Source organism: Artemia franciscana, unplaced genomic scaffold (genome assembly GCF_032884065.1).
Source record: "Artemia franciscana unplaced genomic scaffold, ASM3288406v1 Scaffold_1171, whole genome shotgun sequence".
NCBI lineage: Eukaryota > Metazoa > Arthropoda > Branchiopoda > Anostraca > Artemiidae > Artemia > Artemia franciscana.
The window spans coordinates 98,406-114,361 of record NW_027062753.1 but is presented as its reverse complement, the minus strand read 5'-3'; the positions used below and the strand labels follow the sequence as shown (position 1 = coordinate 114,361).

Below are 15,956 nucleotides of genomic sequence, written 5' to 3'. Positions count from 1 at the left end.
ATAGTTGCATATTTTTATATTTAAGTGCCAACCGTAGCAAAAATAAACTGTACCCAACCCAGGGGCTGATCGCCATCACCTTAATTTGCCACTGATACTAACTACCACGTGATAGTAGTAGATGTATTAAATTACGCCAAGGTCTTGTATTAAATGTAAAGTAGATAGGAAAGCTTCACTAATAAATGTGCGTTTGTGTGGCAGTATATCTTCAAATATATTAAAGTTAAGTTGATTTAATTTATTGGTTATCTCATGAATTTGACGACATTCTAACGCTAAGAGGGAAAAAAATTGTGTTTGTGTGTTACGAAACCCAAAGAATTTTATGAATACGTGAGTATAAAAAAAAAATGAGAAAGAAATTAGGTTTATAGCACCGCTTACGTATGAAATGGGAAAACAAGAATGAAAGGTCAGTGACGAATGCCCCAATGCGTTACAGAACATATTCATTGTTATTGTATCATATAGTTTTTCTTATTCTACACTTAAATTGTTTGGATTATAACAGCCAGATGAATAAACAAACGAAAATTTTAATTCAACTAAAATTTTATTCCCCTCTAGAATTTCTTTTCTTGGAAATATAAAGTTTATTTTAAAGTTTTGAGGCCAGGGAATTCCTATCTCCTGTAGCTTTTTTCCATATTTGTCTTGAAAGATCTCTTCTTGACGTGTATTCCTTGTCGATGTGTCCAAATATGATTGTGATGCACGAGGTTCAGTCACGGAATTGGATTACTAAAATTTATAATCGCTCTGACTAAAATTTATATATATATATATATTGTACAAAATCGCTCTGATTACCCTTTTTTCACTAGAACTTAATCGCTTTTGCAACTTTGGTCGTTCATTAAATTTGTAGAAAAAAAAGGAATCTTCTACATCTTTCTTTTTTTTTTTGGTCCTACTGAGTACTTTTGAATACAGGACCTTGAAAAATTAGGATCTTGAATTTCTACGCAGTATATTCTAATCTCGAATCATCAACTTCCTTTAGTTGTTGTCATTTTTCCTCCAAGCCAGGGTTTTTCTATGCTCTGCATTATTCTCTCTTGTCTTTGGTTGAAAATATATTATTTTCGCTTCACATTAACAGTTTTTTCGAGCTTTTTCATCAATTATTTCAATTTTCAATTTTTATGGCACTTGGTATCTACCAAGTGACATTTAGCGATCGCAAATTCTGTCTGTCTGTCTGTCGGTTTGTCTGTCTGTCCTGGTTTTGCTAGTTTAGGTACTGCCAGGTAAGCTAGGACGATGAAATGTGGCAGGTGTATTGGGAACGAGACCAAATTAAATTAGAAATTGTTGTTTCCCCGATTCGACCATCTGGGGGGGGGGGAGGAGTGAGGAGACGGTTAAACCGGAAAAATTAGAAAAAATGAGGTATTTTTAACTTACGAACGGGTGATCAGATCTTAATGAAATTAAATATTTAGGAGGATAGCGTGTCTCAGAGCTCTTATTTTGAATCCCGACCAGATCTGGTAAAATTGGGGGGAGTTGGGGGAGGAACCTAAAATCTTGGAAAACGCTTAGAGCGGAGGGATCGGGATGGAACTTGATGGGAAATATAAGCAGAAGTCTTAGATACGTGATTGACATAACTGGAACGGATCTACTCTATTTGGGGGAGTTGGGGGGGGATAATTCTGAAAAATTAGAAAAAATGAGATATTTTTAACTTACGAAGGAGTGATCGGATCCTAATGAAATTTCATATTTAGAAGGACCTCGTAACTCAGATTTCTTATTTTAAATCCTGACCGGATCCAGCGTCATTGGGGGGGGGGGAGGAATAGGAAATCTTGGAAAACGCTTAAAGTGTAGAGATCAGGTTGAAACTTGGTGGGAAGAATAAGCACAAGTCCAGGATACGTGACTGACATAACCAGACTGGATCCGCTCTCTTTGTGGGTTTTGGGAGGGGGGGGGGAGTAATTCGGAAAAATGAAAAGAAAATGAGGCATTTGTAACTTACGAATGGGTGATCAGATCGTTTTGAAATTTAATATTTAAAGGGATCTTGTGCTTTAGAGCTCTCATTTTAACTCCTGACCAGATCCGGTGACATTGGGTGGAGTTGGAGGGGGAAACCGGAATTCTTGGAAAAAGTGAAAATTGAGGTATCTTTATCTTACGAATGGGTAATCGCATCTTAATGAAACTTGATATGTAGAAGGATCTTATGTCTCAGATACTCCATTTTCAATTCGAACCGGATCCGGAGATCTTGTGCTTTAGAGCTCTCATTTTAATTCCTGACCAGATCCGGTGACATTGGGTGGAGTTGGAGGGGGAAACCGGAATTCTTGGAAAAAGTGAAAATTGAGGTATCTTTATCTTACGAATGGGTAATCGCATCTTAATGAAATTTGATATATAGAAGGATCTTATGTCTCAGATGCTCCATTTTTCAATTTGAACCGGATCCGGGGACATGGGGGGTTGGAGGAGGGAAACAGAAATCTTGGGAACAGGAAATCTTGGAAAACGCTTAGAGTGGAGAGATCGGGACGACAGATGATGGGAAGAACAAGCACAGGTTATATAAGTGATTGACGTAATTGGAACGGATTCGTTCTTTTTGGGGGATCTGGGGGGGGGGGGGGGTGTTAATTTGGAAAAATTAGAAAAACTGAGGTGTTTTTAACTTAAGAATGGGTGACCGGATCTCAATGAAATTTAATATTTAGAAGGTACCCATGTCTCAGAGGTCTTATTTCAAATCCCGACCAGATCAGTTGACATTGGGGGGAGTTGGAGGGGGAAACCGGAAATCTTGGAAAACGCTTAGAGTGGAGAATTCGGGATGAAACTTGGTGGATAGAATAAGTAAATGTCTTAGATATGTGATTGACGTAACTGTACTGAATCCGCTCTCTTTGGGGGAGTTAGGGGGTTGGGTTTAGTGCTTTGGCGAGTTTGGTGCTTCTTGAAGTGCTAGGACGATGAAAATTGGTAGGCGTGTCAGGGAGCTGCACAAATTGACTTGATAAAGTCATTTTCTCCGATTCGACCATCTGGGGGGCTAAAGGGAGAGGAAAAAATAGAAAAAATGAGTATTTATAACTTACGAGTGGGTGATCAAATCTTAATGAATTTTTATATTTAGAAGGACTTCTTGACTCAGAGATCTTATTTTAAAATCCCCACCGGCACTAATCCTCTGATTTTCCTTTTAAATGAATCTATTGATTCTTAGAATTTTGCTAGAGCTCGTACCATATGATCTCTTGGCTCTCCCGGCCTCGTCACAGGTTTCATATGAGCTCTTAGCTCTTGTTTATCCCTGCAGAGCTACATAACAAAGTGAACTACTTTGTGTTAACATATATACTAATTTATTATGTTATCATTCTAATCCATTAGACTTTTATTTGACATTAGCGCTTGACATCCCTTAGGCATACAAATTTTTCATATAAGTGTTTCTTTTTTATCTTCATGTTTTAGTTGTTTTTGCGTGTGTGTGAGGGGAGGGGGGAGGGTTTGTCATGTTTTTCTATCTTTGGTAAGGTTAAAAAATAATCCCGTTGACTTATCTGTTAATGTTTTTTTTAGGAGAAAATGTCTTACACAGTGGTAGTTCTGGTCTCTGTTACGGCCTGGTACCAAATCATGATTAGTGTGCCCGGCTAAATTTTCAGGCCAAATTTTATTAAAATTCGCATTTATTAACAAGATTATTTTCAATTTATCAATTAATTTACAATCTATTTTTTATTATTTTTACTGGTATTTAAAATATTTAATTATTTTAATTATTTTTAATTTAATTTATTTATTTTTGCTTAACAGTTAATTGACAACTTATTAATCATTTTTATTTATTAACTGTACCCTCTGCTTGATTAATAAAGTTTCTAAATTACAAAATAATTATAACTGTTAGATTATTTTAAAAAAAATTTCGCCCCTAAAATTTCTGCGCCTGTGGGAATTACTCTCTCTGTCCTTCCCCTTAAACTGCCTCTGGCCTTGTATGAAAAAGTCGGGGTCTACATGGTAACTATTCCATGTTCTAATAATGTTTTCTATTATATTCTAGTAATGTTTTCCTGGGACCAGGTGCAAGTGGTACAGTAACTAATTATCTCATGGAGCTTGCAATAGAAAAAGGATTCTAGGATAAGATGAATAAATTATTATGTTTCACGTGTAACAGAAATAATTTAATTTTTTTTTTAATATGATTTTGTCTCACTTTTTTTTTTATTCAGGAGCATCAGCGAGTCCATGCAGCAATCAAGACCTTCAGTTGCCCTATATGTGGACCCTCCAAGCTTTTCCCCTATCAGTCCAAGCTCGATCGGCATATTGCACAAGTGCACTCGTCACGAAGGTCCTTTCAATGCACTGTCTGTTCTTATGCGTAAGTATTAAGATTTTGCAAAGATCTGTGAAGAGTATTGTTACCGAGTTCTATAGAATAGGAGATAAACGAACTATTTAAATACGGGTTGCTCCTACCAAATTTTAGGGACGTATCTGAATTAGGCTTAAGTGGCCGGTAGTTTATACCTTAACTGTGTTCTTGGAATTTTTTCTTTGGCTTTTTCCTATTTAAGCTTAGGTGTTAAAGCTACAGGTTGACTTGAAATTGTGTGGTCCAAGGCAGTGGCTTTTGTCTGTTTTGACCTCCATTTACCAAGACTTCATCCAACCGGCTATCTTGTTCAAGTCGGTCCACAGCTCTTGAATATCATTTGGGCATTTGATAGGTCTAAAAAGCTTTGTATCGTCAGCATAGAGTGCGATATCTGAAGTAATATTGTCAGGCAGATTGTTTGCAAAAAGATTGAAGAGCAGGGGCCCGATGACACTGCCTTGTGGAATATCACCAGATACTTTAGTAACAACTGTGCCTATGTGGCCATCTACCTTCGCCCCCTTAGTTCTGCCTGCCAGAAAATTCATGATCCAGGCAAAAGGTTTGCCCGCAATTACAAAGTTTCTTTGTGATTTGAAAGTTAAACATCCATGCTGTGCACAATACACTCATGAAAGGGCTCCAGGAATTTGGAGAGGAGCAATCCGACTTTGTTGTCATCTTGAGGCTTTTCCTTCCATGGCTGTCCTGCAAGATGCAAGATTTTTGAGGATGCCAGAAAAAAAGTATCTCATACAACAGTTTCATTAATTCAGCATGTCTTAACAAGGTGGCTGACGTTGGTTCCTGCTGTTTGCCGAGCGATTAATCAATGGCCTGCACTCTTGAAGTATTTTTTGCATTACATGCCATCCAAGAAACGTTTGAAGAAAGTCGCGTCATCAGCAAAGTATCTCAAGATTGTAAGCAACCTAAAAAAGAAATATATGATTTCAGAACTCGAAATCTTGTATTCATCGCTTGAGCTTTTTCAATATTTCTCGGTAGCATTTCAGATGAACAAACCCCTTGTGTATGCTCTTCATGCTGATCTGAAAAACTTACTTCTTACTGTTTTGGCATGTCTTCTGAAACCTGACATTCTCATGTATGCTGATGAAATTTTTACCAGTTCCCTGGAGACCTTTAAGACCTTGGAGACCTTGGAGACCTGGAGACAACTATTCAGGTCACTTTTGTAGGTGAGCAGGTTGAGCTTGCGTTGGATGCTCAAGAACTCACCTTGGCAGATAGACAAGGATTCTGTCAAAGGGCATGAAGGCATTTCGTGGCTGCTACCAAACCCTTGATCAAGAATTTTCCCATCTCTTCTAATAGCCTTCTGGGAGTGCCTAGGTGCCTGGATCCCAAGGAAAGGAAAAGAGCCAGAAGTCTATCAGATATAGCTGTGCTTGCTTGAGAGATCTCAGTAGAAGTAAGCGTTGACAATATCAGAAGTGAGTGGGTATTTTTGCTATCCTAGAACTCATTAGAACCAATGCCCTCTCAGGTCGACCATTACTGGCATCAAATTTTCGCTATGAAGGAGGCTTATGGTGGGAAAAGTATAGGCTATTGTCGAAGCTTGCAAAGCTGTGTTGACATATTACATAACAGTGCTTACGTAGAGAGGACTTTTTCACTCTCGCGAAGACTTCTTCTGTCGGACAGAGCCTCATGTAAGAAAGAGTCATGAATGCAACGCTATTTGTGATTTACGAATTGAACACGTATGGAGGCTAACCCGAAAGGTTTCCTATTTTTAAAGAATTGTTGACTTTGGCTTGGCTAAAATACTAAACTATTTGGAGAGCAAGGCAAAAGAACAGGCTTCTGAACGAAGTGTCCAAGACCAAGAGAATGAAAGGGAGCTGAACCAAGTTGACATCTCTAGCAAAAATAGGACTAGTTAGATGTGAAGAATCATTGCAAAGAATGGGGGTCTCTGAAAAACAAAACAAGCAATCGTTGATGTTGATACCTTCTTGAAAGAGGCCGCTGATTGCTTACAGATAGCGGTGGCTTCAAAGGATATCGTGGACATCGCCTTGGCCAACTCGCCACAAGAGAATGCCATGAAAATACGAGAAGATGAAAAAACGGAACAGATGAAAAAGAGCGGACGGAAACGGACATACAAAAGAGGAAGTGGGACCTGATAAGCAAGTTTACCAATCTCTCAAAGAAGTTGTAGAAGTGAATGAGTTAGCTTGCAAGCTGAAGTCTTATTTGTTGTTTTTACTTGTTTCTAGTCTTGAACTCGCTTTTCTTTTCTTTTCTTTTTCTTTAATAATCACAACCAAAAGCTTGAACAAGAAGAAAATGGGAAAACAAAGACAATTGACTCGTCTCAAGGGAAAATGAGTTCCTTCCAATCCTCATGAATATGATGATTCTTAGGGTGACTTGCCAACCGCTTCTGATTCATGAGCAAAGGAATGTGTTGACTGGTTCTAGGTGTTTCCCCCCCCCCCCGGAAAATACTCCCTCGCCTGCGGAAAATTATCCCTATAAATACCCCCCACAAACAGAAATACCCACCGCAGAAAATACCCACCCGTGAAAAAAAAAAAACACGTTTGGACAGTTTTAAGTCAGACTTAATTCTTCCTTTATAATGTGCAGAATTTTCCTACCTAGCGCATTTTCAATGCAGATCCACTATACTTTACCCCCCCCCCCCCCACACACCAGAATGTGCCAATATATTGCCCAAATTTGTTTCTAAAGTATTGGAGAAACTAACGAAGAAACCGATTGTTCTTTAGTTTAACACAGCGTAAATTTGAGCGAGTGGCGTATAATATACAAGGATCAAAATTCCTTCTCCCTACGAAAAAAAAAAACTCAAAATAAAATTATCAAATTTGGAAAGTTTTATTTTCCACAGGGGTATATTTTCCAGGGGGTATTTTCCACGGGGGAAATTTTCATCTAGGGGGGGTATTTCCCCCGGGGGTAAATGCTGGCTACTGTTTTGACCATGAATATTAATCAAATTCCCTTCAAACTTAGTTCCCTATTGGTCTCCTTTTTTTCTTTCCTAAAAGTCAATTGACAGGTCGTCAAGTCCCTTTTCTAATGAGCAGGAATCATTCCGAGCCCTGTAATCTGATTGTTTTCAACCTATAGCTTTCAATGTCTTTGTCCTGTGTTGTTTTAGTACGCTTCTAGTTTTTGTTAAAAGAGATGTTACTGAAAAGTGGCATACAACTAGTTCTGTGTGCTATGACTGGGTATATTCAATTGATATCCTGTAATGAATTTACTGAAAAATTCCCTCCCTTGTTTGTTTCAAGGACTTAATCAAATAAGCTTCTGAACATTATACTTACCTACCACTGAGGAATTGATTGGGATGGAAGGGGTGCGTGAGTAGCTGTGTTGGCTTTAGGTGGGTTGCTGCTGCAGAGAGTTGTTAGTAGTAATAGTAGTAATATAATTGAAATAATTTTAGTAATCTGTACTGGACAATTCTAGACAGTAAATTAAACAAGTACTACATATTTCTGTAGTCATAAGCATATTTATGGAACATAAGCTTTATGAGACCATTTAATATTGAAAGCTGCATGAGTTCAGCAAGTAGAAGTACCATTCAAATGCTGCTCATATATAAATTATCTTTCTTTTTCATTGTAGTGCGTTTATCTTAAAACTATAGGCATTAAATTAAACAGCCTTAATTTGAAGCTAAAGTAAGATTTTCTATTGACAAAAATTGATATGTTACACAGCTTAAATTATGACCGGATAGATGATTCTTTATGAAATTAAATAAAATTAAAACTTTTTTCAACTGAAAGTAAAGAGCGACATTAAAACTTAAAACGAACAGAAATTACTCCGCATATGAAGGGAATATTCCCTCATAAATGCCCCGCTCTTTACGCTAAAGTTTGACCCTTTCTCACAACTCTATTTTTTTTAAACAGTAAAAAAACTTCAGCGTAAAGAGTGGGGCGTTTAAGAGGGAATAGCCCCTTTCATATACGGAGTAATTTCTGTTCGTTTGAAGTTTTAATGTCGCTCCTTACTTTCAGTTGAATAAACTTGTTTTTTCTAAATTTAATTTCTGAACGTTTTTGAATTAATACATGTTTTGATTTTGGCTCTCCGCACATAAATAATTAAAACGAAATTTGCATATTAATTTGTTTGTGGCTAAATGACTTTCTCTTAGTTTTGATTGGACGATTTTGAGAAAAAAGGGGTGGGGTAGGAAGCCTATGTGCCGTCCAATTTTTCGTTACTTAAAAAGGCAACTAGAACTTCAAATTTTTTTACGAACGTTTTTATTAGTAAAAATATGCGTAACTTACGAATTAGCTTACGTAATGAGCTTCTATATTCGTATATTTTTATTATGTATATGTATTATGTATGTATATGTATTATGTATATGTATATATTCGCCCTCTCGTCAATACCTTGCTCTTTACACTAAAGCTTAAATTTTATCCCAATTCTTTAAGAATAACCCCTGAATCACAAAGGTTGTGGAATGAATGGTTGAAATTATAAAAAATACTTTAGCGTACAGAGCGAGGTATTTAGGAAGAGATGAACCTCCTCATATGCGTAATAATTTCTGTTCGTTTTAAGTTTTAATTCTGCTCCTTACATCCAGTTGAAAAAATTTCTTCATATTTATTTTTTCATTGTTTTTTTAAAGAATGCTAGAAAATCCTCTGCCCCCTTCATCGAATTTCTCTTCCTCCATGATAAATTCTCCATGGAAAGACCATCCCACGTATCCACCATCCCTTTTGCGACATACTAGGACCACTGGGTCGATACGATCACTCCTGGGAAAAGTAATAATAATAAAAAAAACAACAACAAATAAACACGCACCTGTGATTGATATTCTGGCCAAAAATAAAAAATTCCACATTTTTTGTAGATAGGCGCCTGAAACTTCTACAGTAGGGTTCTCTGATAAGCTGAATGTGATGGTGTGATTTTCGATAAGATACTATGACGTTTAAGGAGGTTTTCCCCTATTTTCCAAAATAGGGTAAATTTTCTCTGGCTTGTAACTCTTGATGGGTAAGACTAAATTTGATGAAACTTATATATTAATATCAGCATAAAAATCCAATTCTTTTGATGTATCTATTAGTATCAAAATCCCGTTTGTAGAGTTTTGATTACTATTGAGCCGGATCACTCCTACTACAGTTCATTACCACGAACTGTTTGATTGAACGAAACTTGTGTTAGATAGATGCTTGATAGAAACTTAGTTTCTTAGATAGAAACTTGTGTTAGATTTTTTTTTTGGGGGGGGGGGGGGCAAAAAAAAAGAAAATAAAACATCGCAACATTAAAAAAAGAAGGCTATGAACTTAATTATAAGCGTAACGCTTCCGAAATCAACTACTTTCATTAAGCAAACCAGTTTACATAAATAGATTTTGAGGTCACTGTAAGTAGACTGTAAATAGACTGTGCAGTGACTGTAAATAGAATTTACAGTCACTATATAAATACATATTAAATTTAAAATGGATTAGTAGCTTGTTTAAGCGTTTTGTTTAAACCAAGTGAGGAAAAGAATAATCTTTTCATTCATAGAGGATGTGATAGCAGACACACGATCAAAGTTCTCTATTACTTCTCCATCTTACGTAGAATTACTTCGGTTTAAAGCCTCTATCTGCCAAAATACGAAATTTCGTATTTTTTACAAGAGAGATGTGTTTGTTCGCTTTTCCTCTAGGGTTATTATATCCAATTGATCGTTCTACAATATTGGAAGAAGGCTCGTTAGAAAGAAAATTGAAAATTCTTGTATCCCTTTTAAGTAGCAAATAAACAGTTTGCCTCAGCAAAGTGGGCGTTTTTTTCCCATTTTGTGGTAAAATAAGATAAAATATTTATTTCAAAAAAATCTCTATCACAAGCCCACAAATGGCCGAGTTTGGACAAAACAACAACAAAAAAGAAAAATCATAATGAATAATCAATTATGGGTCAGTAATTAAACTATGATGAGTGAATTAAAAAGTTAAAAAGACAAAAACTTGTGAAAGGAAACTTAAACAAATACAAGTCTGGAAAAGAATTAAAAGGGACATAAAAAGGGGGGGAATAAGCAAATAAATGCAAAAAAGACCAAGATAGAAATATATGAACACCCACATTCATACATACACACACATACACAGACACACACACACACACACACATATATATATATATATATATATATATATATATATATATATATATATATATATATATATATATATATATATATATATATATATATATATATGTATATATATATATATATATATATATATATATATATATATATATATATATATATATATATTATATATATATATATATATATATATACAATTATTACATGTTAAAAAAAAAATTAAAAGGGACACTAAAAAAGTGTCAATATTTCAACTGCATAAAGCCAATAAAAGAGCTAAAAAGATAAATTGGTCAAAACAGTGGGGGGGGGGGGGGTAAAAATGGGCGAATAAACACAAAAATAGAACGAAATATAAAATGTATAACAATTAAACGGGAAACAAAAAAAAACAAAGGGGGATATAGCGAATAAGTGCAGCAACCCAGGCAGCACCATCAGCCAATAAATAGAAGAGAGAAACAAAAGGGAGAAACTAATAGGATATTTAATTCATTTTTTCTGTGATGAAGGGAATAAAAGTTTTTTTTATTCCTGGAAGTAACGCAGCGAATGTGGGACAAAATAGGGATGGGCTCAGAAACAGCTCGAGGCAGCCGTAACCTGGATGGGGAGTGACGTACGGGAAAATGGTTGCCGTCCGAGGGTTTGTTATTGCATTTTTTGCAAAATGAAGGCAGAACCAAACCCTCCTTCAAAACGACTGTTTTAACCTCAGGGAGCCAAAAAGCCACCGAGTGTAAATTCTGAGATAGTGAATCGATTCAAAATCACAAAAAAAAACTGTATATTGAGCTTCTCAGGTTTAAAGGCAGCAATGCCAGGCGATTGCATGTTGGTTCCTAAGGATATAGAGGTAGACTTGGTTTTTGACTGAAGCGGAAACCCGGAATGTCATATCTAAAATAACTATGTACTGACGCAAATATAAAGAGAGAAATAATCACACCAAAAAACTAAAAAGGAATACCACATATAAAGAAAAGAAAGAAAATACTATGAGCTAAACAGTTAGCGTATCACCTTAGGAATCAACTATGCTCTTGAGTTAATGAATTGAATTAGTGAGAATTTTAAGAACTAAGGTCTTAGTAAGTTTAAACATCAAGTAAGTACAAATATAACGGATTAGAGACTAACAGCTCCTTTGAGCGTTTATCAAAAGTGAGCGAGAATGTAATAGTAAAAAGGAGGCAGCAGTAATTTTCAGCGCCACCACGCAAATAGAGCAAAGTGTCTCTTTTTCTAACTCTGTGTAGAAAATAATTTGGGCGACTATGACTGCTTATAAATTGTGTTAGGTAAGGAGATTGGTAAAGAGACATAAATTCATTTTTATTGCGAACAAAACTCATCCTCCAGCTACAGACGAAATTTTCAAACCTAGTTTACTATTATTAATATATTCCATTAGACAGAAGGCCCCGTGGATAACAGGAGAAGGAGTTATATCTTTTATTTATAATATTCAGGCAGGAAAAAGAATGTAAGGACAGAAGGAAACATTGCTGCAGTGAGGGACCCAGTAGGATGCAGCCCTATGAAGCTGGTGCGTAGACGCAGCCATGAACTCAGAATGACAAGTGAGTCACTGCGGCGTGTTCTTACGTTTGATCTGCAGCAAATTCAAAATTCAAATTTTGAATTTTCCAAATTCAAATAAAGCAAAAGCTAACTAATGCTGACAAGGAAAAGTGAGTAACAATGTGTGAATGGTTCTGTAATGTGCTTGAAAATGACGAACATTTCCTTTAGAACGTCTGGTTCTCAGATGAAGACCATTTTTTTGCTTTCCGGGCACGTTAATAGCAAAAACAATGTTTCTTGGGTTTCGGAGGTTCCAGACAAAGCTTCAGAGGCTGCTTCATTCCGTTAAATGTACTGCCTGGGTGGCCATGAGCAAGCATGGGATTATTGGGCCTTTTGGTTATAAGATGATGAGGGACGATCTCATACAGTCAACAAGGAAGGCTATATGGCTGTTCTGAACAAATACTGGGTGCCGCTTTGACGCCCAATAGGGGTTGTGAGAGCTTCACAATGGTTTCAGCAAGATGGAGCCACGCTTCATACAGCCAACGAAACCATTGCTTGGTTGAGACAGAGGTTCGAAGAGAGACTCATAAACAAAAGATGTGATGTGGTATGGCCCCCACACTCATCAGGTCTTAACCCCCACGATTTTTATCTGTGGGGTTTCCTCAAAAACAATGTATACCAGGGAAATCGACGAAAAATAGGAACACTGAAAACTGCCATCACAGCAAAAATAAGAGCCATCGCGAAAGAGGAGTGTGTAAAAGTGATTGATAACTTTGTCAGACGAGTACTGGTTTGCTTGCAACGAAATGGTGGACACTTGGGAAACATCTTTGGAATGCCGTAAATTGACTAAAAATTGACAGAAATAGCTGAAACTCTGGTAAACAGTCTTCCATAAACAGAATAATGTGTGGTTGTAATTTGAAATAAATAGCTTTTTAACCAAAGTCACAATTGAAATTTTAGTGGGTGCGCATATTTTTGGGTCACCCGGCAGATATTAAGAGACTGAACTTGTTGCACATATTATGATTTTTCACTGACTATGTCAAACGTTTCCAATGGTTTCCAAAGAAAATTGGAAGAAAAAATTGTCTCTTCATGGTCCGGATCTACCTGTCTGTGTTCTAGCACTTAAATGTATTGCCGTCATCTCGACAGTTTTTGCAAATGGCCTCAGGCACTGTATGAATATTTTCTAATACCTTGTCTAAATTCTAATATTATTGTTATTATTATATCCTCTTTGTTTGATTATAATCTAACTAAGAACTGTTCTTATATTTCCTCTGCGAAGACCAAATTAAAAGCATTTCTTACATTTACAGTGAATTGCTAAAAATCGATAACCATGCTATGAAAAACTTTTATTAAATCCTTTTTATGGAAACTAATGATGGGGTCCTATAGAACCCTGTTACTATGAAGGATAGATAAATCCTATATTTTTACGAGCAATATTATTGTTTAACTAAGAGCTCTGTGCTTATTTTTAGCAGCAGTTTGGAATCGTGTTCATTTGTATTTTTTCTTTTATTTCTACAGATCTAAATGTAAGTCAGACTTGAAAAGACACACGGAGAGACACAGCACAGTTGCATATAAATGTGATCAAACCAACTGTTTGGAGTCTTTTTCTACTTTGGGTAATTTGCGTTGTCATGTTCGTAAGGTTAGTACGATACGATATGATATTTATTGATGCTAAATAATTCACTTATTCCTAGCTAATTTATCTACTATTGGTTGCCTCCCCGTAGTAGCATAGTATTTGTAGGCATGAATATATAATGAGTCGGAGGTAATAGGCTTGGGACTGTCTGTGCAGGATTTCGACTCTTGTTGATAGAAGAGCATCGCCAAGTGCTGAAAACCATGTTGTGACCAAGATGGGTCCAGGATTGCACAAAGCCTCCAACTTACTGGAGGTCACAGGGACTTCTTGCTGTCCGGTTCGAACCCGGCTTAAGCGCTTCGGTGTAGACTTGAGAAGATATCTTGGTCCCCGTCCTGCACTGGTATCCGGGATCACTGCTTTTCCTGAGACCAAAATAATTTCAAAGATTTAAAGAACATGAAAATTGGAACTTGGAATGTTACGACGTTAAAAAATGACTATCGCAACAACATTTTGACTGACGAATTCAGACGGTTTGAACTGGATTTATTAAGGGTTTCAGAAACTCATATTCCAAGGGTAGGAAGCATGAAATTAGGTGACATAGAATTTGTTTACTCAGGCAGGAAGGATGGGGTACATAGGCAGGGAGTAGGGCTCATGATGAATAAGGAAGCTGCTAAGTCTGGTTTAGGCTGGGGAGGTATTAATAATTGAATACTAATTGCTCACTGTATGACTAAAAAGTTCAGGGTATCAGTTATAGTAGTATATGCCCCCGCTGAACCAACTGATGGAGATACTAGTGACTCAGATGAATTTTACTTACAGTTACAGGAGCAAATAGACAGGGTACCAGGTAGAAATAGAGTGTTTTTACTAGAAGATTTTAATGCCCAGGCTGGTAGAAATAGGGATAGATGGTATCCTAGCCTAGGTAAATTTGGTGTAGGAAAAGAAAACAGTAATGGCTATGGATTTTTGCAATTTTGTAGGCATAACAACCTAGTTATAACCAATACGGTGTTTGGTCACAAAATGGCTCATAAGTTGACATGGTATTCTCGTGATGGTAAGACAGCAAACCTTATTGATTATGTTATTATAAACAGAAGACTAGCAGGATCAATACAAGATACTAGGGTGTATAGGAGTGCTGTTATTGATGTTAAAAGTAAAGATCACCATCTAGTAGTGTCTAAGGTTAATTTAAAGCTGAAATTTCGGAAGGGTAACTACCTCCCGGAAAGTTATGATGTTGGTAGACTCCAGGATGAAAATTTGAGAAAACATTTCCAGGAACAGTTGAATACTAAACTTGAGTGTTTAAAATTTGACAATGTGGAAGATGGATGGAATAATTTCAGAAAAACAATTTGTGAAGTTGCTGGTGGTGTCTTAGGGAAGAGTGCTAAAACTGCAACTAGGAATATTAGTGAAAAAGCTTTAGGTTTAATAGAAAGTAGAAGGGGCTTGTATAAGAATCATCTGAGTGATAGGTCGTATGAAAACAAAAGGAATGTAAAGAAAGTGGAGAAAGCTTTAAAATATAAACTAAGGAGATGTGAAGTTGAGGCCATGGATAAAATTGCTGAGGATCTGGAAGATGCGGCTAGACGGCATAATAGTAAAATGTTATACTGGCATATTAATAAATTGAAAGGGAGTAGCCGATCCGGACTAGTCCCAGTTAAAGATAGAAACGGGGCCTCAATTAGTGATAAGGAAAAAGTTAAAGAAAGATGGGTGGAACATTTTGAGCTAAACCGAGATACAGTTGCAGGAAAAGATGTAGATGAAAATGAAAAAGTTTGTGATACCTTGGATGTGAAGGAAGATTTGTTTAGTGAGGAAGAATTAGCGACAGTACTAAAAGGATTAAAAAATAAAAAGGCTCCTGGTGCTGATAGTATGATTAATGAGTTTCTTAAATATGGTGGCTCTGAGGTTAGGAATAAGTTGCTGAAGATTGTGAACATGATTTTTGAAAAAGGGGAAGTACCCAGTGATTTTAGGGAAACCTTAATTAAACCCCTGTATAAGAAAGGTGACAAGAGTGAGTGTCGTAATTATCGAAGCATTAGTGTGGTCTCTGTAGGTAGCAAATTACTGAGCAATATGATACTTTTTAGACTGAGAGATGCTGTAGACAAAGTTTTAAGGGAAGAACAATGCGGTTTTAGAAAAGGTAGAGGATGTGTCGACCAAGTCTTCACTCTTAGGTTAATAATTGAGAAGTC

At 36.5% G+C, this 15,956-nt stretch overlaps 1 protein-coding gene across 1 annotated transcript in view; it reads left to right on the top strand.

The window, feature by feature from the left end:
• LOC136042358 (zinc finger protein 782-like) overlaps positions 1–15,956 on the top strand; it is a 53,390-nt gene that overhangs the window by 24,454 nt on the left and 12,980 nt on the right. Inside the window, exons 4-5 of the mRNA XM_065727325.1 lie at positions 4,233–4,384; positions 13,644–13,770. Of these exons, the coding sequence (XP_065583397.1) occupies positions 4,233–4,384; positions 13,644–13,770 (279 nt within the window). The remainder of the gene's footprint in view (positions 1–4,232; positions 4,385–13,643; positions 13,771–15,956) is intronic.